This window comes from Passer montanus, unplaced genomic scaffold (genome assembly GCF_014805655.1).
Source record: "Passer montanus isolate IOZ18808 unplaced genomic scaffold, ASM1480565v1 scaffold20, whole genome shotgun sequence".
Taxonomy (NCBI): domain Eukaryota; kingdom Metazoa; phylum Chordata; class Aves; order Passeriformes; family Passeridae; genus Passer; species Passer montanus.
The window spans coordinates 5,803,983-5,829,187 of NW_024366592.1; the positions used below are offsets into that span (position 1 = coordinate 5,803,983).

At 44.6% G+C, this 25,205-nt stretch overlaps 3 protein-coding genes across 6 annotated transcripts in view; 1 reads left to right on the forward strand and 2 right to left on the reverse strand.

Annotated features, from left to right (window-relative positions):
- The window catches only part of PPARA (peroxisome proliferator activated receptor alpha), a 42,992-nt gene extending 33,858 nt beyond the window's left edge, over positions 1–9,134 (forward strand). The window contains exons 8-10 of one of the 4 annotated variants that reach the window (XM_039707974.1): positions 3,728–3,791; positions 8,548–8,651; positions 9,118–9,134. In XM_039707974.1, the coding sequence (XP_039563908.1) occupies positions 3,728–3,791; positions 8,548–8,651; positions 9,118–9,119 (170 nt within the window). In that variant the 3' untranslated portion in view covers positions 9,120–9,134. Of the gene's footprint in view, positions 1–3,597; positions 3,792–8,062; positions 8,223–8,547; positions 8,794–9,117 lie in introns of those variants that run through there. The other 3 variants (XM_039707973.1, XM_039707975.1, XM_039707976.1) reach the window with 3 other exon arrangements.
- On the reverse strand, positions 411–15,717 carry CDPF1 (cysteine rich DPF motif domain containing 1). The gene is made up of 3 exons (XM_039707980.1): positions 11,641–15,717; positions 8,122–8,233; positions 411–2,628 (listed from the first exon to the last, which is right to left on the reverse strand). Exons 1-3 carry the CDS (start codon positions 11,643–11,645, stop codon positions 2,290–2,292), a joined length of 456 nt encoding a protein of 151 aa, XP_039563914.1. The 5' UTR covers positions 11,646–15,717; the 3' UTR covers positions 411–2,289.
- Positions 15,718–18,865: 3,148 nt separating this feature from the next.
- Positions 18,866–25,198, reverse strand: PKDREJ (polycystin family receptor for egg jelly). The gene has a single exon (XM_039707962.1). The coding sequence runs from the start codon at positions 25,161–25,163 to the stop codon at positions 19,203–19,205; it is 5,961 nt and encodes a 1,986-aa protein (XP_039563896.1). The 5' UTR covers positions 25,164–25,198; the 3' UTR covers positions 18,866–19,202.
- Positions 25,199–25,205: the final 7 nt, after the last annotated feature.

Consider the following 25,205-nt stretch of genomic DNA (forward strand, 5'->3'; position numbering starts at 1 on the left):
GAAAAAGACTGGTTTCTTCATCAGCTGTGCTCAGGAGCATGGAAGATCTGATATTGAGCAGCAGAAAGTACTTGAAGACCCCAATGAAAACAAGCTGTAAAGGCTGTGCATCCATGAAGAGCAGGAAAAGCTGGGCATGGTAACATTCAGGCTGTGAAATCACATATATATTAAAATATGATGGTACTGAGACCATAATGCTCATGTTCAGTGGAAATCCAAGAATGTGGAATAACTAAGTTCTAACAGCTGGACACAGATAATAATCCATTGTCATTCCAGGAAATACCAAGTGGCACATAGGGCAGTCTCCCTTCCCTGAAGCATAGACCAGAGATACCAGAACACATCTGCTGTCCCTCCGTGTTCTGGCTTTTCTACCAGGTCTTCACAGCCAGGTAACTGTGTAGCAGAGGCATCCCTGAATTAGTTTTTCCTGCTGTAAAATAAATGAGCTGTGCTGAGCCAAATTAAATCTTATGTAGTTTTTCTCTGAGGTTCTGCTCCCTTTTAATACTGAGTCTTTTCCCCTTTCAGTTCAACATAACAAGTACTTAAAGGCATGGAGATTTCTGAGGGCTTTAAATGACTCCTCAGTTATATTGTAAAGGCAAAGATAATGGTTATGAATAAATGAGATAACTGCTTTTGTCTTAAAAGGGCACAGAGGAAGCTGAGCAGGAGGGAAAACAGGTCAGACAGATGAGATCCCAATCTCACTGACAACAGAACTGCACTAGGCAGGCTTTTAAAACCTGCTTTTAAGAGTACAATCTGTCGTGAACAATGGGAAATCCAGCAAAAAACACATTTCAAGGTATGTTTGCTGGTGTAAACATATCCTGTGATCTCACACAACCATGTTGCTTTGGCAGCTTGATTATAAGACTACAATTCCAAGGTGGGAAAGTGCTCTCTTCAGCTGTGGGTTTAGCACAGGACATGCCTCTGATGTTTATACAGAACAGACACAGACACACCACAGCTTTTAAACAGTGTTCCTAATGTGAAACTGAAATCTAATACCACCCATCTTACATAAGTTTAGTATCACTTTCCCTGAAAGTGTAGTCTTTTGTAACTGCAAAAAGGAATCTGAAGTGTTGCTTCCTAACTTGGGTCTTTTTTTTCGCATTTAGAGACATACATATATTTTATTTATTAAAGCACTTAGGGCTTGAAAAGGCTACTAATAGGTCCATTATTGCTCCTCCAGTCACTGCAAGAAATTTCAGTCCTGAACGGAGGGCACCAATTTATTAAGTTCAGAAAAAAGAAAGATTTTAGGATACTTCAATGTCCTAAACAACTCATTGAAATACTGTTGATTTCTTTTAACAAACACAGGTTCATTCTACTGAAATGATTTTTGATGTTGTCCTATTACAACTTATATGGATGGAAGTGTTGGAAAAAAGAGATGTTCACCAAGGCACTAACAGGTTCTGAAGCAATGACCAGCAGTAACTTGAGTAAAAAAGGTGATGTTGGGATTAGGGAGCATTCTAGATGTATCCTTAAGGCGTGATTCAGGTTTTATAAAAGCCACCTAAATCTTAAGACAGTCAAAACAGATAACTGAAGAAGCTAATTTTTGAGCTAAACAAACTGCTGTTTCCATTGAACTTCTTACCTTTGTTACCTGAAACTGTGTTTCTGACATCCCTCTTACAGCTGCAGTTTATTTGTCGGGTTCAGAAAGAATTTAGTGTATCAATGTAACTTTTCTATTTCCAGATTAACTGCTTTGAAAGTGAAAAAGAAGTCACCTTTATTGTAAAACATAAGACAAATGTATTCAGGGTCCTCTCCAGCTGCTGTGCTGACATGGACTGGAAGGTTAAGTGAAAAGTGACTGCAAGTGCAAGGGACTTGTAAATATTTTATTGATTGCAGAAGCACCAACCTTCAAAGTCTCAAGGCACAATGCTGTGATAGCATTAAGATTACCACATTGAGAAATTTAGGTATTATATTTATGACATTTTCTCACAGCACTTCTATTTTAGACTTAAAGCTTTAAATTCCCTGCCTTATGTAATCTTACAGGACAGCACTGCCAGATTAACAATTGGTGTACACTGACTTTCTTGGGTATATCCTGAATTAAGCCAGATCAATCTGTTTTGGAATTTCATAACACCACAGGGAGTGTCAAGAACAACACAAAGCACTAAAATAGCAAATGTGGAAATCTGGACATGGTTCCTATGCTCTGTGCTGTTTGGTTTCTGACTGCAAGCATTTCACATGGTGACAGCAGGCTCGTCTGCCTCCTTTCCTGGCTCCTCAGCACCTCGGAGCCGCTCCCTGGCGCTGCACGGGGATGTCTGAACCCCAGCCAAGGGCAAGGAAATGTGCTGCTCTCTCTGGTAGTAGTGAGCTGATGAAGGTCACTTCTTTAAAAGGAGCAACTTGATAGTCTCCAAGCAGAGAGAGGAGAAACCCCAGCCAAAGAACTGTCGCTCTTGGACCTTCAAGATTTATGTTTTGTATCCATTTTTTTTTGCAGGATTTCTGCTGGGGCTTCCTTTCATCCATGTCTTCTTGTATTTCCAAAGGAAAGGCCTTTAGCTTTTCTTTCACACAGGGGAGGCAGAAGCTTTTGGAGTAGAACAGACTACAGTCCTGTAAAGAAAATAAAATTACTAGCAGGAAACACAAAATGGAAATGCTTACGTTCCAGTCACATTAAACTACATTTATATTTAGAATTCTTCTAAAATGAATTCTTCTTCTTCTAGGCTGAAATATTCCAGCAATTTAACTTTTTCTGACTCAATAATTCTGACATCTGGTTAGAGCCAACTGGGTGAAAAATAAAACTCCCAAATCAACTGTCCCACTGCTCCTATTAAAGTGACCTTCACCAGCTCCCTGCAGCAGGGAATAGCAACACCCCTCCTTCGGCTGCCTTCTCCTTCCAGCACCATGCATGGGTTTCCTGGCCAGCTCACTGAATTCCAAATAGGATTTCATGGGTAAGCTGCAGCTGGTGTTGCTGATGGATTATACCTGGAGAGTGAATAAAGGTGTAAGAGATTCCATGGGTTTTACTGAAACAGCAAAGTTTTCCTCTAACTCTTGCTTGATGAAGATTTCTACCTCCTGGGAGGATCTTCCAAATTCCTGCAATGGCGTGTGAGACTTGGAGCCTCAGCACACTCTTCCTCACCCATCTCCACAAAAATGGCCTGAAGGCCCACACAAGTACCAAGTACTGGAGGCTCTCACAACAGACCATCTTTTCCATAACTCCCAAAAAAGCTATTCTTACTTCCATTAATCCATGCACTTGTACTGTCCTAGGAGACTACTAAAAAGTATCACTATTATATCAGTATCACAGAGGTGTCCAATAACTGGAGTAGTTAATGAACTCCATTCATCTGAGACAATTCAAATGAGATTTCATCCCTTACTCTCAATAAATGTATTCACTGGTTAAAACCTAGAACCACACCTGGTACTAAAGCTTGAGCTAATGGCTCTTCTCTGAACTTTTGAGTGTAAAAGCTGTTGTGCATGAAGAAGGTATTTTTGCTATCCCTGTTCTGTTCACACGTCATACAGACCCAATTTTTTTTTTTTCCCCAGGAGCTGTAACCAGATGTTAGTAATTGAATAGAAAGAAGCAAAACTGACGGAACATTTCAATGTATTTGCAATATAGAGTTTGAACAACTGGAAGAGAAACTAATTAATGTATTATTCCTTTGCTCTGCAGCGAGACTTGACATCCCTGGTTCTCTTGATGTGCTGATCACCAAATTCCAAATAGGATTTCATGGGTAAGCTGGAATTGGTGTTGCTGATGGATTATTCTTGGAGATTTAAGAATGAATAAAGACATCAGTTTAGACAGAACTGGACAAATGGAATCCGTGGGTCTTACCTAAATAGTAAAGTTTTCCCCATGCCATGGTCATTTGCAGCTGGCCTTTCTCTGGGAGCTAGGCTTGGCTATTCCTGTGTTCCTCTCCTTGTTTTTGTTTCTTATGTCGCTATCTGGGCTTTAGCAGCAGATTCAGATGATAATTATATCAAAACCACAATCAGCCTGCTTCCACGTGACTTGGAAGCTTGGGGAACAACTTGTCTTCATCCATTGTCCTATTCTGCATTGACTGCCAGGCCCCTTCATACTCAGGAATGAGTGTGAGGCCTTAGTCTCTGAAAAGCCCTGCACGTGGATTTCAGTTGCACAACCTCCAGAGCCGATTGTTTTTTGTCTCTTGGTATCCTTAATACCTTAAGCTGCCAGTTTAAAAGGGGAGATTAGAGTTGCAGTTGGCCTGGCTATTGTTGCTTGCATTGCCAAATGGCACACAGCCCCCCAGCTCCAAGGCTCACTGCTCCCAAAGGTGGCCACTGGGCCATGGCAAAGGAGGGGAGAGGCTGTTCCTGCAGGTGGGATCCCCAATGTCAAAATGCAGCTCCTCACAGGTAAAACTTGCATTCTTTTGGCAGAAATGAGTTGCTAGTGCAGATTTTGGCAACAGGAACTGGGGAAATCAGGACTATGAACCACTGCACCTCTGAGCATAAACCTGTAGTCCTGCTCTCTCAGCCCTGGGATTTTCAGCCTAACTCTTTTTTTAGTGTCCTACAAATTAAACTTACCATGTAGAGTCAAACCCTTCTTTTAAACCCTTATCCTGATACAGTTCTGTGTTTAATCAGATGATTCTTTCATGTGTTTTCTCCCTTCCATGACCAAGGCAGGAGGGGGCCATTTCAATTCCAAATTTAATAGTCCAATTCTGGCAAAACAGCTGCCAAAGCATGCTGCCACAGTTTATTTCTGTTTTAACATGAATCATGTCTGAAAGTAATATATATATGGGGATGGTATCTTCACCACAATATGTAAAGGAAAGGCTCTGCCCATCCCTATCCAGGACTGACCCTGCATGACTGGAAGTTGAGTGGGAAGCAGCTGTAGTATTACATTTATCACTTAATGCCTACAATCATGTCTGAGGTCAGTGCTCAGTCACCTTCTGCTGAGGTGAGCAATAAGGGATGAAACTTGCTCCCTTCCCTCCTTTCTTCTCCAAGAGCCACCTTTTTTCCTTGTCTTTAGAAAGTGCTGCAATAAAACAGAAGTAACTATTTTAAATTACTAATATGCTCAGATTGTATAATTTCCTCTCCCCTTTTCTGAAAGAGTAATAGGAAGAAGGGCACTCAACCTGCCCAAAGACTTTTAAAAGCATTTCTATCATCTTCCTTTTTGTGTGGTTTTGACATGTTTTAAGACATTACAGATAATCACTGGAATGATTCCCAGTTGGATCAGAACTAATGGCACTTACCAAGGCACTCTGATAAAAGACTTGAGCAGGGTGACACAGGCTACAAAATGATTGAAGTAAATTAACTGAGTAAAACTTCAGAGGATATTTGGAGATATTTAAGTTTATGAAATCTATACAGAACAGCTCTAACTCATGACTTTCATTGGCACAATAAAAGGAAATGCACTTCTGCTAGCATGGGTTTTCTTGTGAAAACCCTAAAATCTGATCTGTCTCTCAAGTCCCCTTAGGTCTCCCAAAGCTAGCTAAAATCCCTTTGCCAAATCTGAGGTATGGGTTTCCTTGTGAAAACCCTAAAATCTGATCTCAAGTCCCCTTAGGTCTCCCAAAGCTAGCTAAAATCCCTTTGCCAAATCTGAGGTAAGAAAAGCCTTAATTTTGCCACACATTAGGCTAATACTATTCTGAATTACCACAATTTAAAAAGCAGCCTGTCACTAAAACCTTTCCAATTGGTCCAGTTTCTTTGCAAAGAGGCCCAAGAAAGTATTATTTTCTTCAGCTTCAATTCCTATGTTTTAACATTTAGCTCAGGAGTGAACTGATGTACTTGGGTCAAGCACAAGCAGGAACCACAGCCAATACAGAGATATTTTCTACCATTGTCTCTCTCTGTTGCCTTGGATACGTTTTTATTTCTCTGGACTTTTAATTTTCCCTACATGAAGAGGAATAGTATGTGTTTACTTACTTTGTGGTGTGGGTGTTTAAAGCACTAACTATCATTTCTGCAGATCTCTTTCAATGTTACCTAAGCAGTATTGCTAAATTCATTTTGAAACCATAGTCATATGTGTGATTCACTATCTGGCCTGGCCAGTTTGGTAAGAAATTTATTCTCAATTACTTACAATCAATGTTTTACTTTGAGTGATACCATCAGGGGAATCTTGAAAACTCAGATAACAAGCAGTAAATGACTGACAGATTTCCACAACAGGCAAAATAAGCAGGACTTTCAAAAAGATTAGAAGCTTCCATGAGCTCACTGCAAGTATCTTCTATTCACTGCCAAGGCCTGGGTTAACTGAAACAAACATATCTTTTCAAAGAAAAAGCCCCACCTTCATTCAGAAAAGCACAGTGTGTGCAAAGACCCTGAGAGGCTGAAATGCTCCATTTCTGACAGCTCAAACTGCCACACTTGGAAATATCTGCTGAATCCTTCCTAAATTCAAGACTCTTGATTTGGGAATGAAAACAGTTAAATGTGCTCAAGTTTGTCCCAAATGTGTCTGTGTTGCCAATCCTCTGCTGTTAGAAAGGAAGGATAAACCTGGCGTGTCAGGGCAGGAATCGAGCCCCTAAGCCCAAGCTCTGAGTAGCTGCTCCTGGCTGCTGGCTGGGCTGTGTGGGAGGGAGTCAGCCCCTGCCACAGCAGGGACAGCAGAGAAGATCCTGCTCATCTCAGCTTTGCCTCCACAGATGCCCTGAGCAACCTGGCTGTGGAAACTTGAGCCCAGCCACCACAGCCACAACCAGAAAGTGCTGGCACTTCACCTAGTCAGAGCCTGCTTGTAACTTCAGAACAGAAAGAAACAAACCAAACCCTCTGAGCTGCAATCACTTTTGGTGACTTTCAGTCATTTAAATGTCAGAAGAGACTTCAGAGATAGGATGCAGAGAAATACTCCCAGTGCAGTTAGCTGGGTGTGCAAGCTCCCATGCCAGCTGCACATTGTGCCATGGATGGTAGGAAACAACTGGAGCCCCCAGCAACAAGTCAGGAATGGGCACAGATCTTTTCCCTAACAAAGGGCTCAGGGTCCTGCATCACAGCCTGGGAGAGGACTGCTCACCCTGAGATTCTGCAGGAGCCAGTGAACAGCAGGAAGACCCCAGACCCAAAATTCCCCATGGGAACAGGTGCACAGCCTGTAGGGGTATAAAAACCCAGGGGTTCCTTTGTTCAGGGCCCTTCCCAGAAGAAGCAGCCTGAGCTGTTCCTGCTGCTGCACAATTCAATTATTAAACCTTTTTTCCTGAAATTGGATCCCTGAGAAACCTGGGTAAGAAGTTTCTTTAACAAGGAAATAAACCCAATCAGGAGAAAGGTGTTGCTGCATGCTCCTCTTAGCCCATCCTTGGTGCTGACTGCCACAAGTCACAATAGCAACTGACCTGAGCCAAGTGTGCCAGTATCCTTCTGGCTGTGTCTGCCCAACTCCCAAAATCTGAGACTCACAGCAAACAAAGGGGCCAGCTCTGCACTGACAAGAAGGAATTAAGACAAGTAATTTTACTCCACCTTTCTGGACTGCACTCAGATTTCATAGTTTAAGGTTGCCTTCCAGCTGCTACTTAAATCCATTCTTCCTCAGAGAGCAAGCATGGCATGGTACAACTCTCTTCCCTGCTCATTTTAAACATTAATTTTTGCAAATAGGATGACAGCCCTGTGCTGTGAATGCAAAACTAACAATCCATGGATATTTATATTCCCTTTACATAAAAAACCCGACCTACTATTGTGTGTGTTTTATATTGCCCTTGCATTTCCTGGTGCTAAGAGTGTAGAAAAGAGCACTCCTTGTGCTTGAGAGGCTGGACTGTGCTTATCTGCAAGTAGAACATTCATGGTTGCTGATCATTTTAATTTAATACAGAGAGCTTCATCTGGTGGAAACCACAAGAACATACAATTATGTACAATTAACATATATGTAGTGGTAGGACAAGGGGGAATGGTTTGCTTTAAAATGGATTGTTTGGGATTTTGCTGCTTGATCTTTCCCTGACAGGTCACCAGGACTGGAACAAAAAGAAATTACTGAAGCAGCTTGTTTTGCTTGTTACTTACTGTACCAACACACACTGCTCTGCTACACAAACTGCAACGAGACCTGATGATGAGGAACTTGTCCTTGTCAGGGGTGAAAGGATCCCTCATGACATAGGCTTCTTCCAAAAGTCTACAAAAGAATAATTTCAGGCTTTTAAGTGTATACTTCACAGTAGGGGATGTTTAAGAGGGGGAAATTGTAGAGGCTGAAAAGTTATCAGCCCTTTGTACTTGATTTGCTTATCTTACTGTTGTACATGAGGTAATGCAGCAGCTCTGCAGCTCCTTTTCTCTTCAAAACCTTCAACTCTGCAGCTGCCTTCAGCCCTATACTGTACTTCTTGTCTCTCTTCCAAAAGCAGAGCAACTGGTGAGTCTCTCAGTGTCATCTTACTAAGTTTTTCTCAATGCTCTACCTTAACCAGCTTCCATTTTTTATAACAGGCATCCCTTAGCATGGCCAACTTCAGTACCTTCAGCACCGTGTCAAGTCACCATTTCAATTGCACAGCTTTTAATCAGAAGTTCTCTTCTAAAGCTGTATGCATGTGAGTGTGCAATACAAAGGTTTTACTGCTCTTGGTTATGTTGCTGCTGTAAAGCTGAGCTCCCCAGCTCCTGAAAGCAGGAGCTACCAGCAGAGAGCCCTGCAGTTACCTCCAGTGTGCTTACTTTATGTCACAGACTGTGCTGCTTGCTCCAGGGTGTTGAGGGAGTGCATTTAATAATAATTTCACAACCTGCTTGGGAAAAACTAAAGCTTTATTTTTTCTGGGAGCTCCAGGCAAAAGAACACAGAAGCCAGCTGAGTGAGTATCTGTCTGCCTAGGGCACGCAGCAAGGGCACCTGGCTTACCCTGGGCTTAAGTAAAATTTGGATTATGGGATAATATGGATAAAAGGTATTCTGTCAGCTTGTACTGCCTTCTCCTTGCCTCCACACACACACAAAAGTGTGTGCAGGAGTGTGCCCAGCACTGTGCTCCTCTCTCCTTTTTCTGTCCACTCAAACAGAAAATGATTTGGCCACAGCCTTCCACTGTTAGGAAAGATCAGGCATCTTATCATGGCAGATCACCCCATCAACAAGTCCCTGGGATACAAAGACAGGATTGTGTTTGCAAAGCTACCCTTGCAGGATGCCCAGCCCTCATCAGTGCAGAACCATTTGACAAGGCCCCTGTCCAGCACATTTCCTGCAGCACTGCATCTGGGACATGTGAGCAAGCCAAGAAAGATGGGATGTGAGGCTGCTTCTTAAAAGAATCTACAGAAGTGTGATGCTTCAGCAGTATTCTTTTGTTTTTGGCACCTGAGCAATCCAAATAAAGCTGGGGTGTTAACTCTGAGATTGGATAACCTAAATTAAGATTCACATTCAGACTCTTCAGGAATGGACCTGATAAAGGTGAGCCATTGCTCTGCTGAGTGGAAGAGGGAAAACCAGTAGCACTGTGGGGTTTGGAATGATAAAAAGACAGCTGCCCAAGGACAGCAGCCCCAGCAGGTGGTGATTAACAGCTGTCTCCATTCTTTAAGAAACTGAGCAGTCTTATTGGGGTGAAATGCTGAGTACATGCCTGACTTCCAGCTCCAGAGAGTTCCTGAACATGTCTGCCTGATGAATTTGTTGACCATGATGGCCTCCACCAAGCTACTCTTGCATTTCAAGCAAAGTGCTTTATTTTATGGGGAGTTTCATGTCTGCAGACAAAGCTGTAACTGCATAATTCCTGGTCAAACTATCCCTACTTAGCAAAGAGAGAAAAGGCTTTGGTCTGAAAATATAAATACACAGTGAGCATCCACACACCCTGATGTTGCATAGTCTGACAAAGGATTGTTCAATCCACACAAAAAAGCACTTCTGTTCAAAACTCCACATCATGCCAGATAGCTCTTAAGAAGTGTTTTTGCCATATATATTTCATTCATGCTGTGTGTATGTATTGTCAGCTGAGGGAGGTTACAGTGAGGGAAGGGCTATTCCCAGAAATACCAGGCTGGCAGTCAGCAGTATTCTTGCAAGAAAATATTGGTACAGTAGAGTAGTCAGTGGGGCTAGGAAATAGGTTAAATACAGATTTTTGCATGGTATTGAAGCAGGGCACAAAAATTGATTGTTGTTTTTCCTACCAGCACTGACAATTTTTAACACTCATTCCCCTTGGATAAAAGGACATCACTTTAAATACCAAGCCTCATGTTCAAGGTCAGCAGAACACATTGCTGGGCTCATGCAGGGCACACTACAAGGATTCCAATGCTCATAGCAGAAATTAAGTCTGTGATCTCAGAGGGCACTTACACAATCCAGTGTGAGTTTGGTGATGTCCTCCCATAATTGTGTATGGGGCTGATAACTCACACAGCTCACATTTGAGCTCTCACTATTTGAAGTGTCTGAACTTCTTTGGGAGCATCCATTTTTAAGCTACCTGCAAGAAACCCACCCAAAAAAATCTTTTAGCTTCAAAATGCAACGCTGGGAACATATCTGCAAGAAGATCAAAGTGACCTGAGACATCTAGCTTTGCAAATTAAAACCCAGAGGAAAACTGACAATTGCAGACCTTAATTAGTAAATATTTTCCCCCAAATCAAGTTTGTTTCCCATGTCCCAGTTAAATTTTCAAATTCCTTAGACAGGTCTATAAACTGCAGACTGGGAGCCTAACTATAAAGTTCACCTATTAATTTGGAACTTCCATTAAATAACTCAGGTGACAAAGCACATGACAAAGCACATGCCAGACCCCTTCCCTGCAGAGCTGATTCTGTTCACTAAGGCCACATCCCTAATTATGCTTCAGGTCTGGGCTTTCCTTTGGGGACAAACTGCCTGATTGTCCCCTCCTTACCACACAGGTTTGCACCACAGAGCAGTCTCACAGCACAAAAACCAGAGGGTTTCAGAAAAAATAATACAAAAGTTGTGCTCCAGAAGCACCTAACATGCTCCAGCCTGAATGCCCAGCTGGTGGCCATGCAGCCTACAGGCTGGCACCAGAGGTGATCTAAAACATCCCAGAACACAGAGAATGGGCAGCTGGTATCCAACACCCAACACCCTGGTCCATGGTTTCTGTCTTACTAAATCACACTAGTTACTAATGCAGCAACAACAACAACAAAAATTAATTTTCTTCTTCCAATATTTTTTCTTTATTGCTTTTAATGAACTAAAATGGTTTGCAGAGGAATCCAACAGCTGCTAACCATAGCACAAGGTAAGAGGCAGAACTGCAGCACCAGCAGGAAGGCAGGGCTGAGATGAGGGACCTGCACATCCCTCTTTTGGTGAGAGTAAGCTGCTATTTCTGCTTGCCCAACACAGTGAAACTGAATCCTCAGAGACATCTGCTGACAAGGTGAACTAGGGGCAAGGTGAAGCAGAGCTGGGACTACTTGTCATCTAATGTTCCAGAAGAACAGGGAGATCCTCAGGGGCAACAGAGGCTTCATGACAGACATCCAATTCAGAAAGTCCTAGCCTGTTAAACCCTGAAACCTAATTTTGGAAATAATCTCCCTTACCTCATCACTCCTTTACTACCAGCCTTTCCACAGCCACTCCTGGCATTTCAGCAGCACAGAATTCTTCAGATGTAACACAGATGGGGCTGGACACTGCATTTATAAATAAATTCACCTTGAGAACACCTTAGGAAGCTATTTTTTCACAAATTGTATGACCCTTACATATTATGTGTTTTTCCTACCTCACAGGGATGATTGAGAGCATTTAATTAACTCAAGTGCTTTCAGATTTGTCAGTCATATGGCATGTACATGCCACCACTTTCTCCCTGTACATTGTAATTTGGATTCCTCACACTATGAGCTAACTCAGCTAAAAAGTCTGCTTTTTGAACCCTGCATTTTAGGATTGCCAGCCAGGTCCCCCTGACATACCTAACTTTACTTTTTCTGCAGGTACCCAGCAGCAACACCAACACACCCACTTGACTGAACGAGATTCAGATCAACACTTGTATGCAATTTTTGTAATCAGTCTTCCTTAAAAAGGAGAAATCATTAACCCCAAAGAAGCAGAGTATGGAAAGTCACTTGAATCAAATTTACCATAATGCTGGCTTTTTCTTTAAAAGAGTGCAAAACACCAAGAACCACAACAACAAAAAAGAAGTATTTATGGCAGTGAGGGTCATAGACTTTGGAATGAATATGTCCTGATCCCAAGTTAAAATAACAGCCCTGGGTTCAGAGCTGAAGTACGTTAGATATAGAAACACCTGCTCTCTCACAGACCATTGGCATGTAGAACAGAATCTGTTCAATGCCTACCACTGGGAAGGAATGATATCTATGTACAAACACATTTTTGGCTATGCCAGTTGAAAAGCATATGATCCTGCCTGCAAGGCACAGATGAATTTATGATGCTTTCCATCTTGCTCCCAGCTTACAAGTCACTGGTAGCAGCTGTACCAAGTTTTATTTCACTGGGAACATCATTTGTCCTGAGAGTTTGTCTACACATCAGCACTTGGGAAAGTTAAGGTTCCTAACTAAAGGTGTGAGGTCAATGAATGCACAGATTTCAGAGGGAATGCTCCCATTCAGAAGTAAAGTTTGCTATACAACAAAGCTATTTCTCTCTGAATAAAGATATTTAATGTCAAGTTTATGCATGTACTTCACACCTTTAGTCTAAATTGCCAAGCAGACAAGTCCCGAGATGCACTTTCTCACAAAGAGTCACTTCCAAAAAGTTCCTTTGCTTTGAATAACCATGGCTTTATGCCATAAACCCAGCTGAGCCAGACAAAGGTTTATCACATTGGTCAGCTCATTGGTTTGGCACTACATGCCATCTTAGCAGGATGTGACAGTGTGCCAGGTGTTTGTCTGCCCTCCAGACACGTGAAGCAGACTGAGAACTCATTTCTCTCTAGCAAACCAGCAGCAGCATAAAAGACCTTTTGAGGAGAATGTCTAGGGCACTAATCCCTTCTTAATAATGACAGACAAATTTGTGGCCACCAGCAGCCCAAACCATCACCAGGTGCTACCATTTTTTTTTTTTTTTTTTTTTTTACCTTGGAATGTTCTGAAGCAGCACCATTTCCCAGTAACACATCACAAGTCTGTCTGGCTGACACATGCTGAACAGGTCTTTGACAACAGCTTGTCTAGAACTGAATTCTGCCCAAGCTCTTTCCACCCTGTGAAGCCACAGGGTATTTTAACACATCTTTACTTGACACACATGGCCAGCTCTTCTGGAAAGAACTCAGTTATCCACATGCTTGGGTAACCACTGAACTAACACGCTCTACAGAAGCCTGCTAGGTCAAGCCTAGAGTGCTGCAGGATGTGTGTGAGGTTGGCTCACATGTCCTGACAAAAGGTGAAGCACACAGATTTCAGTGCCATAGTAAGGAAATAACTGCAGTAAAAGAAAGGCACGGGTTAGGTAGTGCTGAAAGAGTGTTTCTCCATGCTGTCTGCAACTGACACCTGATATAGACATGGGGAAATGGCTCTCAGTCCAGTTCTCTGGAGACTCCTAAAGACTTCAGGGCAATTCTGATTGGAACACTCTGCTAAGAGGCCTGGAAGGCATGCCAGAAATCATAAATCACCTTTAAATTGTCAGGGTCAGTGGCAAAGTAGTAGCACAGATAAGTAATCTGATTTTCTTTGCTTCAAACCTCATTAGCACAAGTATTTACAATGCATAGGTTAAGCCCTTCTTAATACTCCACAGGAGACTCCTGTATTTCTGAGTCACTGATAAACTAGAGAAACCATACAAGAAACAAAGTACCTATAAACAGATACAGACTTTGATTTGAAAGGCTGTCAGATAAAACCAACATTGACACACCCTTAATCCTCTCCTACAAAATCCTTGTTTCTTTTACCTGCCAGGATTTTCCTGCAGCATTCACTGTTGATGACAATAATCTATTAAAATATTCACAGCTCGATTTTCTTCAGGGAGGAGTGCTCTCTAGAAGGGCAATTCATACCCTGGCATGTGCCAGTGTTTGGTGTGACAGATATTTAAACACCCTTCAGCACCAGCAACTTGCCTTCTTCAGAAAAGCAATCTGCTGCTTAATTGATCAAGCAGTAGATAAAACAGCAAAACCTTCTGACTTGCTGGTTAATCCCCAGGTGAACAACTTTCTTCCTCCTGTTCCTTCGTGCCACAGCCCTGCAGGCATGTTCAGGTCACCTGTGGCTGCCTTCCTGCTCTTCCTTTGAGGTGACTTACCTTGGCTTCAGCATGAATTAGCCCAGGACTGCAATTTCACAAGGCGTGAACAATCAGAACTTTCATCCTGACTCACTCTCCCAAAGATCACTTGATTGAATTTAACCTTGATTTGTTGCAGCACCCTTTTCCCCCAGGCTGGGGGGTTGTGCTGGCATTCCATGCTTTCTCTGCTGGGAAGGAACAGAGATCCCTGCAGGCTTCTCTAGCCACAGAGCAGGGCCCAAGCCCTGCTCCTGAACAGCTTCCATGGGTTCCCCATGGCAGCAGCAGGATAAACAGTCTAGGTGGTCACAGATGTGGAAGTCACTGTGTTTTCTGAACAGCTGTAGGGACAGAGAAGTAACACAGACAGGAAAATCAACCCCCTGCCTTAGGTAAAAAGGCTTTCTGAACACACAATGAATCTCAAAAAGTCATCTACACCTAAGATCCATGATTTAACAAAGCTGAGAAACCAACACTCAACAAAAACTAAGCCCAAGTGCCCCTCACTCCCCTCACTCAGAGATGCCTGCCCTAAATTAGGCAGCATTTAGTAAGAATCTTAAATTAGGTGGGAATGTAAAGGTTCACACGGGAAGGCTGCACAAGTCATCATCTACCCGTAACACAAGAAATCCAAACACTGAAGTGTTGCTGAAGTGATCATCAATTCTGGATCACAGAACTGTTATTGTTTGCCAAAATGGAAAAACCAGACCCGAGGTCAGATTTCATTAAATCTCCTTCTGGTTCAACCACAAAAAAAAAAAAAAATCAACCTACAGCAATAGTAACCCTCTGTTCTGAACTCATTTTGTCTCCCTTCCAAACTGCAGCTCCCTATTAGAAATTTGTAACATTAACAGCCATAGTGGGGAAGAGCAAGTTGAACTATTAATACATCAGTGATGACCATTACTTTTTAAGTTGTCCTTAAAAAAATTAAGTGCAGGGCCACACTTGTACCACTGAAAATATCAGCTTGGTTCAGCACAACCTAAACTTAGTGCAATACTTTCCAATAGAGTCTAAAAATAGGAATACCAAGATTTTGTGGAAATACAGGATAAGAGACTAACACAGTATTTCAGGAAACAAGACACTGCCATTTGACATAATTCTGGAAGGAAGAAATACAGCTCCAGTGATTAATTTCACTACAGAAAGCAAAGTTGGGACCATAAGGAAAGATTCAGCCCCATGACATGGGGTTGCATGTGACAATGTCCATGCTGTGGAGCTGGTGCCCACTTTCTCCTGTGATCAGGAAGATGTTCAGCATTAACATACCTGGGAAAGGGAATTTTTCCAATAAAGCATGACTGCAGTTCTCAGTTTGTTAGGACTGAGCTCGAGTTGGGGACTGCAGAATGAAGAAAAGAAAAAAAAAAAACCCAAAACCCCCCCCCCACAAACAAACTAACAAACAAACAAACAAAAAAAGCCCCAAAAATAAAAAAAATAAAGAAAACTATCCAGAAGGAAAAACAAACAAAACTCCCAGAAGTGTGAGGATATGGGTTGAAGAGGGCCAGCTTCAAGAAAGACTTTGCTTCCCAACTAGTACTTGGATCATTTTGCCTAAAAAATATGCAGGTACTGAGGCAGCACTTCTTTCAACACCTGATGCATCAAACAGGTATCAGGGCACATATACAAGAACCACTTCCATAATTCTCTGTAGGACACAGAGAAATAAGTGTTCTTAGACAGCTGAAGACCTATTTTACCACTGAGTGCCAGGCCAATCCTTCTGTGCATGCTCTGTACCCTGCACATCTGTTCTCCAGAGGGTCTGTACTTAGGCTCTTTCCTTCCAGAAGTTTCTTTTGGACAAATTTACTTCTCTGCCCATCACAGGTAAACAGACAAAAATGGCTTTTTCTCATAGGACAAATGGAATCATGGCTGGAGATGTGTGGATCCTAAAACTCACTGAAACCAGAGTGGACTGCTCCTCCTGGGTCACATGCTAGGAAGGCAGACACATAAAATTTTCACAGTTCTGACTTTCTACCCAAGCAGCTCAAAATCCACTAAGAACTGGCAGCATCCTCAACATGTCACAGATATTTAATAAACGTTTCTTTGGCTTTAGATCTCCATCTGTCCAGCACACACAGACAGGTCTGACTAAGATTTCACTGAGATCCAAAAAGAAAGTGTGGGCTCAGAGTAGAGCTAATTAAGCAGCAAAGCTGATGGGGCTTTGACAGAAATTGTATGTTGCTCATGTTTTTCATAGTTTTTCAGAGAGCTGGCTGTAGGTCTAGGTAGATAAGACTTAAAAACGCTGTTTGATGCCAGATTTAAATGTGTGCTTCCCTTCTGCACATGGCTCCGAGCATGGTTAATGAGTAATTACTTCACTCATGTTGGGGAAATTATGACAAAATGAAGGAACAGCTGGGGGAGAAGACGTAGTGCTAATTTATTATGGCCTGTAGTTAAAAGCAGACTTCAAAGGAGGCAGCATGGTTCAGGTGTTAAATGGGCAGCAAAAAAAGAAAAAAGAGCAGATGAAAATGTGTTCTGTTCACCAGGCTCTGACAAAAGGAGCAAAAAACACTTGTCAATCCTTGCTTTTTCCAGGCCTGGACTAAAGAACAAAGAAGCCCAAACCATTGAAGCCACAGAGATAACCCATTCCTTTCTTAATCCAAATCTCAGGTTTTGCCTATCTATTGGGAATTCTGGGGCTTTTTACACCTTTTTTGGTGTAGTGATTTTTGTAGTAGTAAAAACAGTGATTTAGTCAACAGATCAGTGCAAAGGTGATGCACAGGCTAGAGAGCTTGGTATCTCAACCAGCCTGGGGAGCACATCTCCATTACAAGTCCCCAGCAGAATCCAAGTATTTTCCTATAACTCTCACGAAACAAAAACCATCTTGGTCTGAACAACCTCAGACTGCTGCATCTGGGCAGAACAAAACTTTCAAGGGAGACTTCATCTGGCTTTTGACATAACCTTGTCATATTTGCAGAAATCACAGACTCTTGTTTGAGGCAAGACACAAAGTGAGACAAAGTACCACTAATGCTTTCATTGAAACAGCTTCTTTGACCTTCATTTACACGGGAAGTTATTGCATGAGGAAAATATTTCTGGTATGGGAACCAGAGGCATGAAGGTCTTAAATTTTGTTTACATAAAGCATGCCATTTCAGCTGTACGAATACAGTTACATGTCCTCACTAACTCCTAGTGCACAGATCCACTGCTTTGGCCCCAAGGTGCCTGGAGCTGAAGGCAGTGGCCTCGGGAACCGTGAGTGTCTCCCGGCCGGCAGTGCCCGGCCAGCTCCGGCTCCCCCTCCCTGCCTCACGTTCCCTGGCGTCTCCCCATTGAACAATTCCCGCTTCCCAGCTCCCCAGGCTCTCCCTAGATCCCCGTTTCCACCCCACGCGGCCCTCCCAGCTCCTCGTTCCTTTCGCTCCCGTTCCTCGGTCCCCTCCTCAGCTCCCTCCGCTCCCCGATTCCCGGTTCCCGTGTCTCTGCGCCCCGCACACCCCCAACCCCGCCATTTCCCGCTCCTGTTTGCCTCCCGGTTCCCGTTTCCCGCCGGCTCCAGCTCCCTCCGGCGCCCACTCTGCACCCAGTTCCCGGGGCTGCCCCTTTCCCAGCTCCCGTTCCCGGTTCCTTTCCCCGCTCCCGCTCCCCCTCACGCCGCGCCCCCCGAGCCATTTCCGGGCCTCCCTGAAGGGGCAGGGGCGCCGCGCGGCCGGCAGGGGGCACTGTGCGCCCGCCAACGCGCCCCGCTTTCCTTCAGTCCCTGTCCCGGCTTTGGGGGACACGCCGCGTCCCCAGCGTGTCCCCAGCCCTCGGGATGGACACACAGGTGTCCCCAGCGTGTCCCCAGTGTGTCCCAGCGTGTCCCCAGCCCTAGGGATGGACACACAGGCCTTCCCGGTGCTCGGGATGGACACACAGGCGTTCCCCGCGTGTCTCCAGCCCTCAGGATGGACACGCCGTGTCCCCAGCCCTCGGGACGGACACCCAGGCGTTCCCGGTGCTCGGGATGGACATACAGGCGTCCCCAGCGTGTCCTCAGCCCTCGGGACGGACACCCAGGCGTTCCCGGTGCTCGGGATGGACACGCCGGTGTTTCCAGCCCTCAGGGCCTGTTTTGCATGTGCCCAGCCAGAGGTGAGAGCCATGCTCGGCACGGCGCTGGCTCCTTGGGGATCTTCTCTGCGAGCCGAGCAGAGGAGTTGATACTGTGAGATGCAAGGTCATGCTTAGCCACAAAATTTGGGAGGGAGAAGTATTTTGAAAGCACCTTCTACTCAGGGACTGACTATAATGGAAACTGTTGTCATTCTCAGTGGAATATGCAAAATTTAACAGCAGTGATAAAAAGACAAGGTGATGGATGAAACCGTTCATGAAAATAAGTGCATTTATTTTATCCTCAGCCCTCGGGACGGACACCCAGGCGTTCCCGGTGCTCGGGATGGACACGCCGGTGTTTCCAGCCCTCAGGGTCTGTTTTGCTCTGACATCAGCATGTGCCCAGCCAGAGGTGAGAGCCATGCTCGGCACGGCGCTGGCTCCTTGGGGATCTTCTCTGCGAGCCGAGCAGAGGAGTTGATACTGTGAGATGCAAGGTCATGCTTAGCCACAAAATTTGGGAGGGAGAAGTATTTTGAAAGCACCTTCTACTCAGGGACTGACTATAATGGAAACTGTTGTCATTCTCAGTGGAATATGCAAAATTTAACAGCAGTGATAAAAAGACAAGGTGATGGATGAAACCGTTCATGAAAATAAGTGCATTTATTTTAATTTTTGCCCTTCTCAGCATGTTTGCTTTAATAAGCTTCCAAATGCTGATATTGCTTAGTGCCTGTGACATCAGCAAGTTTCAGGAGCCTCTCTGAGTTTCTTCAGCTGAGTTAATCTCCACACGCTTTTCCTGAGTTACCCATCTGATGTCTTCAGAGTACCTTGGACGCATTGTGCTCATAGCTGAGAAAAGTAAGGACTTCAGAATTGAATTGAAAAACACGTTCTGAAGAAAGGAGGTTCCAGACGCTATGAGCCACTCTCGGGAAGTCTGGTAGCCGTAGGACAAACCATAGAGCACAATGAAGAAGGATGAGAGCACAGTTATGGTCAGAACCAGGCCCCAGGCCAGAGGGACACACCACCACCACAGCAAGGGCTCACTGTCCGGGATCTTGCGAAGCTGCCTGATGGTAGCGCTTAGTCTCCTTCCTTTCGAAAAGATGCCCCCTTCTAGGACATTGGAACTTGACTTCTGGGACCTTTTGCCCACCTGAGGGGAATTCACAGTTGTCTCCTCCTCTGTGTCAATTACATTTGCATCTTTTTCAGATATTATGCAATTATTCCAGTACCTAGAATCTACCTTTGGGTACATCTTAGTCACAACAGGAGGAGGATCCTTCTGGGAATACTTAAATAAGGTAATTATTAACATTTCCACAGGGAGGGTAAGCAAAGCACATTCAATTCCTACTGCTATTGATCTCAAATACCTCAGGTATATTGGAGCTTCATCATTCTTTTCAGCATTAAAGAACATAATGTTAACAAGCAACGTGAATAATAGTACTGCTAAAAATGTAGACAACCTTTGGAACCTGGTGAAACCCCCAGCGATGACAGGAGCAAAAATTGAGAGCCATAGATGGTACTCTGTCAGTCTCCTGTTAAAATTAATAAGAAAATAGTCGAATTTGGGTAAAGGTGTCTGGGGGTCTGTGACAGAAAATTTCCAAGTTCGTGAGGGATTGTTTTTGTCAAGGCAAAGCCATTTTCTGCACAGAAAGAACCAGACCTTCCTGGTGGACATGTCCTCAACTTCAGCTCTGCTTAAGAACCAGGTTGGAGATGCGCCATCGTTATTGAGCATGACCTTGAAGGAACGAATATCTCCCAAATTTTTCGTAGTAGTTATCAGAAAGCAGTCGATGCTTCCCCGCCGGAAAGCTGGAGAAGGCTGGTGCCACAAACAGCGGAATTTACTCCTGCCATACTGGCCGATGAGCTGCAGAAACACCTCTGCTTTGGTCCCAGCATTCCAGCGACTGCCTGTGTACAACGTGACCAAAAAGCTCCCTTCGTCAGAGGCCTCATTGTCTGGCAAAATGATAATGTACTTGATCTCCCTCTCAATCCTGTCTCTTCTTATAGCCCAGCAGCACAAAAGCAAGAAGACGACAAAAATTAAGAGCACTGTTACGAGGGTCAGTGGGTTCTTAGGTATGTCTGCTATCAGGTTTCTCCCCAGATCTACTGTGTTGGGAAGAACTATTACTTTGGCTGCCAGGAACTTGATGCTGGGTGCAGGAAGGGCTGGCACACTCCTGCGACTCCGCATGGCGGAGATACAGATACAGTGTACCTTCTCCCAGTTGGTCAAGGGACCAATCACACATGGGTCTCTGCTCCACTCACTTCCAACCCCATTCAGAAATAGGCACTGGTCATTAAAAATGTATATGCTCACCACTTTCTGGTTTGGGTACCTTAAGATATAGTGTGTCTCCAAGACAACAGAGATGTTCTGAGTGTCTACACCATTTTTCTGCGCTAGGGTTGTCAGCAGGTCCTTTGGGAGACAGACTATATAGGGACCTGTAACGCTACAGTCAGCAATGATTGTCTCATTTCCATTTGCAACTGTTGGCATGTTATGAAAAGCAGAAAATGAGGCCACGGGCTGAGCGTCAGTGAGATTGGTACCTTCAAATATCAGCACCTTGAAAGTAACTTTTAATTTTGTCATGATCTGGAAGTATACGCTCGTGGCAGTGTGATTGATCTCAAAATTAAATCCTCCAGTTGTGTAAGCTTCTGTTTTATCGGGTCCCATTAATAAATTAAAAGTTGCAACTCCACCTTTCCTGGCAAGAAAAATGTCTGCTCTTTCAGGCATGATTGGAACTAGATCCTCATTAGCCTTAGTCTCTGCCACTTTAAACCCCATGACCATTGATATAATATCTGATGTGTAATCTAACCATGGGAAAGGGCTTTCATCAAATTCAAAAACGGCAGTGGAAAACACAGTATCCAGGGCAGCTCCTGAATCATTTCCTTTTCCCAGCATTGGATAAAAACAATTGTGGCAGGTGTCTGTGGCAGGCAAATAATTTGAAATGTTCCAGGCTTCTTTTTTCTTCAGAGTGATATTCCAGTGTCCAGTTTCTATCAGAGTTTCTATTTCTTCAGGGACTTTTCCCCAGAAAACTACATCTGTTACACCTTCCATGATGGAGAAAACATGTTGTATTCCATTTTCACTGACATTCTTGAGATGCAGGACATCACCGCTTAGGACATTGGACAAGCATCTTAGTATTCCACTGGTCTGAATTTCTGCTCCCTCAGACCAATTGGTCTGAGTCCTCTGTCTCTTCAGAATTCCTGTTACTTCTGTCAGTTTCCCAATGGCAAGGTCTTGTGACATAGCATGCATTTTTTCAACTGCCTCTGTGAGTTCAGAAATAACAGCCACTACTTGGTTGACTTCCATGATGCTATTTACTGAAATATTCAAGGCTGCTTTAACCACAGTTTCCCGAAACTGAGCCTGAGGGAGCAGGACAATTGGTGTGTTTTTAATACAGTTTAAGAGTGAGGCTGCAAGATAAACCAAATAACCAGCTCTAAGACGATCCCCAATCTGCTGGGCAGATGTTGACATGCTTAAACGGCTTGCTGAAGCCAGCAGTTCATGAAACACAGCCGGAAGGGATCGAGTGCTAAGTGGGTTCCTCACATAGGCACGCAAACTCACCTGGGTGAAAGACCCGAATGAGTCACGCACTTGAACATAAAGTATCAAACGGTACCAACGAGAGGGCAGTCCAAGTGGGAGAAAAGATGGAGGAGTTTTAGGCTCAGAACCAAAGTACAGAATTGTGCCAAATGTGTTTTCCACCACAGAACTTACTGTGGTAGTTTGGGGTACGTTGGAAGCTACTATCACTTTATATGTCAGAGGTAAATGGCTGTCAGAAAATCCTCTACACTTAACAACAAATTTTGTCTGAAAGGCAAACCCGTGGCGGGGTCTGATGTTACACCTGCCGACTTCAGGTGGACTATTTATCGCAAAGGGTTTTTTGAAGGATGCAGACCTACCATCCCAGGTAGTTACGCTTAAGCGAAGTTCATAGGATTCATATGCAGGCTTCGTGAAAGTCAGAGCATGTATAGACAGGTAAGCCCCAAACCTCCCCGTTGATGTTTTGGAATCCCAATCAAAATTAATTTCTTTAGAGCTGTCTGAAAAAAGGGACCAGTAATATAGTGGCTTGTTGCTCGGTTTACAGTTTGAGCATTTTCCAGATATGGCAAATCTCTCTGTTGGAATTAGACTCCTACCACAGTTTTCAATGCATTTCACGTCCAGAATGAGTGGAGGGCCAGGATCTATCTCTACAACTTGATCAGCATAAGCCTTCCTTGTGCCCTTTTGAATCTCCAGGCGAAAGTAGTATAAGGTGCTTCCTGGGAGGGATTCTGGTGGTACTGTTTGAATGGGACCTGAGGGTGTTATCCATCTCAAATCCTTCTGGAGTGGATGGCATCTGTTTTTCGGTTTGAATTTCATGGTTTGATAGTCTGCCGAGTCCTTAGTGCAGTACCAAGTAAATAGCAGTGGTCCTTCCTGTGAATCAGGATCAGAGGATCCAGAGCCATCAAGAGTCCATCTCTCAGAAAAACCCACTGTGCGGACTGAGCCTCCTGAGATATTTACCACTAGATCAGCTCTCTCAATCTGAACATAAATCATATCACGGGCATTGAGGACTGTTGAGGTCCTAATTAGGGATACCTCAGCAGTGAAATAAAACAGATACAACCCATAATCTAACGTATTAGCGGGAATAGTCAAATGTATCATTTTTACACCAAACATACTAGAAGTGTTTACTGGCTTTGACCAGTCCGGCTCAGTTTTTGTGTCCCTAGCAGGATAGACTTCCCATGAAGGCTTGATAGAGTAGCCAATGTGGCAGTCTACGTGCAACCTGACAAAGAGGAAAAATTCTAATGCCCTTTTCTTGTACAAGATAATGGATCTGGGATCAGGTCTCTGAATCCAACACCTGAGTATCCTACATTCTCTTTGCTCACAAGCCACTGGTGCTTCTATGGTTTTTGCAGTACGGCTGTTGACCCTGACACTTAAAAGAGCCGATGTAGGTGCCCTGCTGGCACAGTTCACTTTTGCCACAAACCCTGTGTATTTCTCTGCATCAAAAGGTAAAGCAGAGCGACGGACAAAACGCGTGACATTTTTTACATGGTCGCTGTATGTGTACATGCTGCTCTGGACAACATGATCTTTTTTTGTGCCAAAAAGCTGCAGATAGAAGGTCCACTCGCACTGTAGCATCGGATGTTGTGCAGGGATAAACCACACTAAATAACTAAAGTTCTGCAGAAAAGAAGGATGGCCACTGCTGAAAACGTGGACGTCAAGGTCTCTTTCTGCCAGTGACCTAATCAAAGCCCTCTTCTGATTCATGTAAAGGTACATTTTGAACTTGTACCACTGTAAGGCCAGAAACTCTATGGTGAGTAAGTAGGAGAGCTCCTTGTATTGGTAGAACACAGTGTATGTGTTAGGGCAATCTGTGGAAAAAGTGCTGTTGTTGTCTTTAGATGTGTAAAATGTTCCCTGCTTGTACCTGAAAATGTAAGTGCTGCTGTTGGTCTTCCCTGGACAAAGGCTGACATGTATGGGAGTTTCTTTGCCAGCAGTTAAGCTCAGGGTACCATTGAGCAGGTGCAGTTGCCCCGTCAATTCCTCAAACCCCTTTCCATCAACATGGAAGTAAACGCTGGCCACCACTATCTCATCCAGGCTCTGAGGTGTAGAAATGGCACAGAAGTTGCTCGGCAGTGTAAATGAACTGTAGGAGCAGAGCCAACCTCCTACAGCCTGTGTGTCCACCAGTCTGTAGGCAAGTGTACTCAGGGTAAGGGGCTGAAGCCACCAGGATAAGCTGAGGGGCTGCTGAGGAACACTAAGGAGCTTGGAGCTGATACTGAGGACATGCACCAAGTCAGGCTCCACCTCGAGAGAGAGGTTGAGGCTTACGTGTGGCATCTGCTCAATACTGACCAAAGCAACGTGGATCCCGGGGTGCCTGTATCGCACAGTCAAGCGGTAGCTGTAGTAGGTGGCACAGGTCTGTTGCAACTCAGCTGTTGGATAGACAGCAGGGGATGTTGTGTCCTGGTGCTCACTGCTGGGAAGGAGAAGGGTGGAGGGGACACCTCCCCGGCTGCTGAAGCGGTACTGCCAGCCAGCACTCTTGAGGCGGGCACACCAGCCCAGCTCCACGGGCTGCCACACTTGGATAACGCGTGTCTGCGGCCGGAGCACGAACAGCCGCAAATCCTGCTCCGCGATCTCGACGCTCACGTTGCGGTGAAAGCACTCGGGCGCAGCGCAGGAGGCAGACGAGCACTGCACTGTAAGAAGGCTGGAGGCCCCGGGCGAGGGAGCTTCTGTCTGCAGTACCACCTGGCCTGACCAGCGTGAGATGTTCCTCACAGAGGCCGAGTTCAGGTACCAGAGGCAGCAAGGTGGGGATGCTGGCTGCCCCTCCTCCCCCTCTACCTCCAGCCCTGCTCCTGGGGCGGGCTGGTACTGCAGGGTCACGGTGCTGTTCCACAGGCACGACACCCTGTGCTCGTTGTCCTGCCGCTGGAAGACTTGGCCGTGAGGGCCCGGGCAGCTGACCCGCAGGGGTGACGGCTGGAGACGGACAGGGGACGCCGCCGAGCCCTGGCGGCAGCAGGCGAGCAGCTGCAGGAGGAGGAGGAGCGCGGCCATCGCGGCCAGAGGGGACGGGGCGGAGGACGCGCGGCCTGCCGG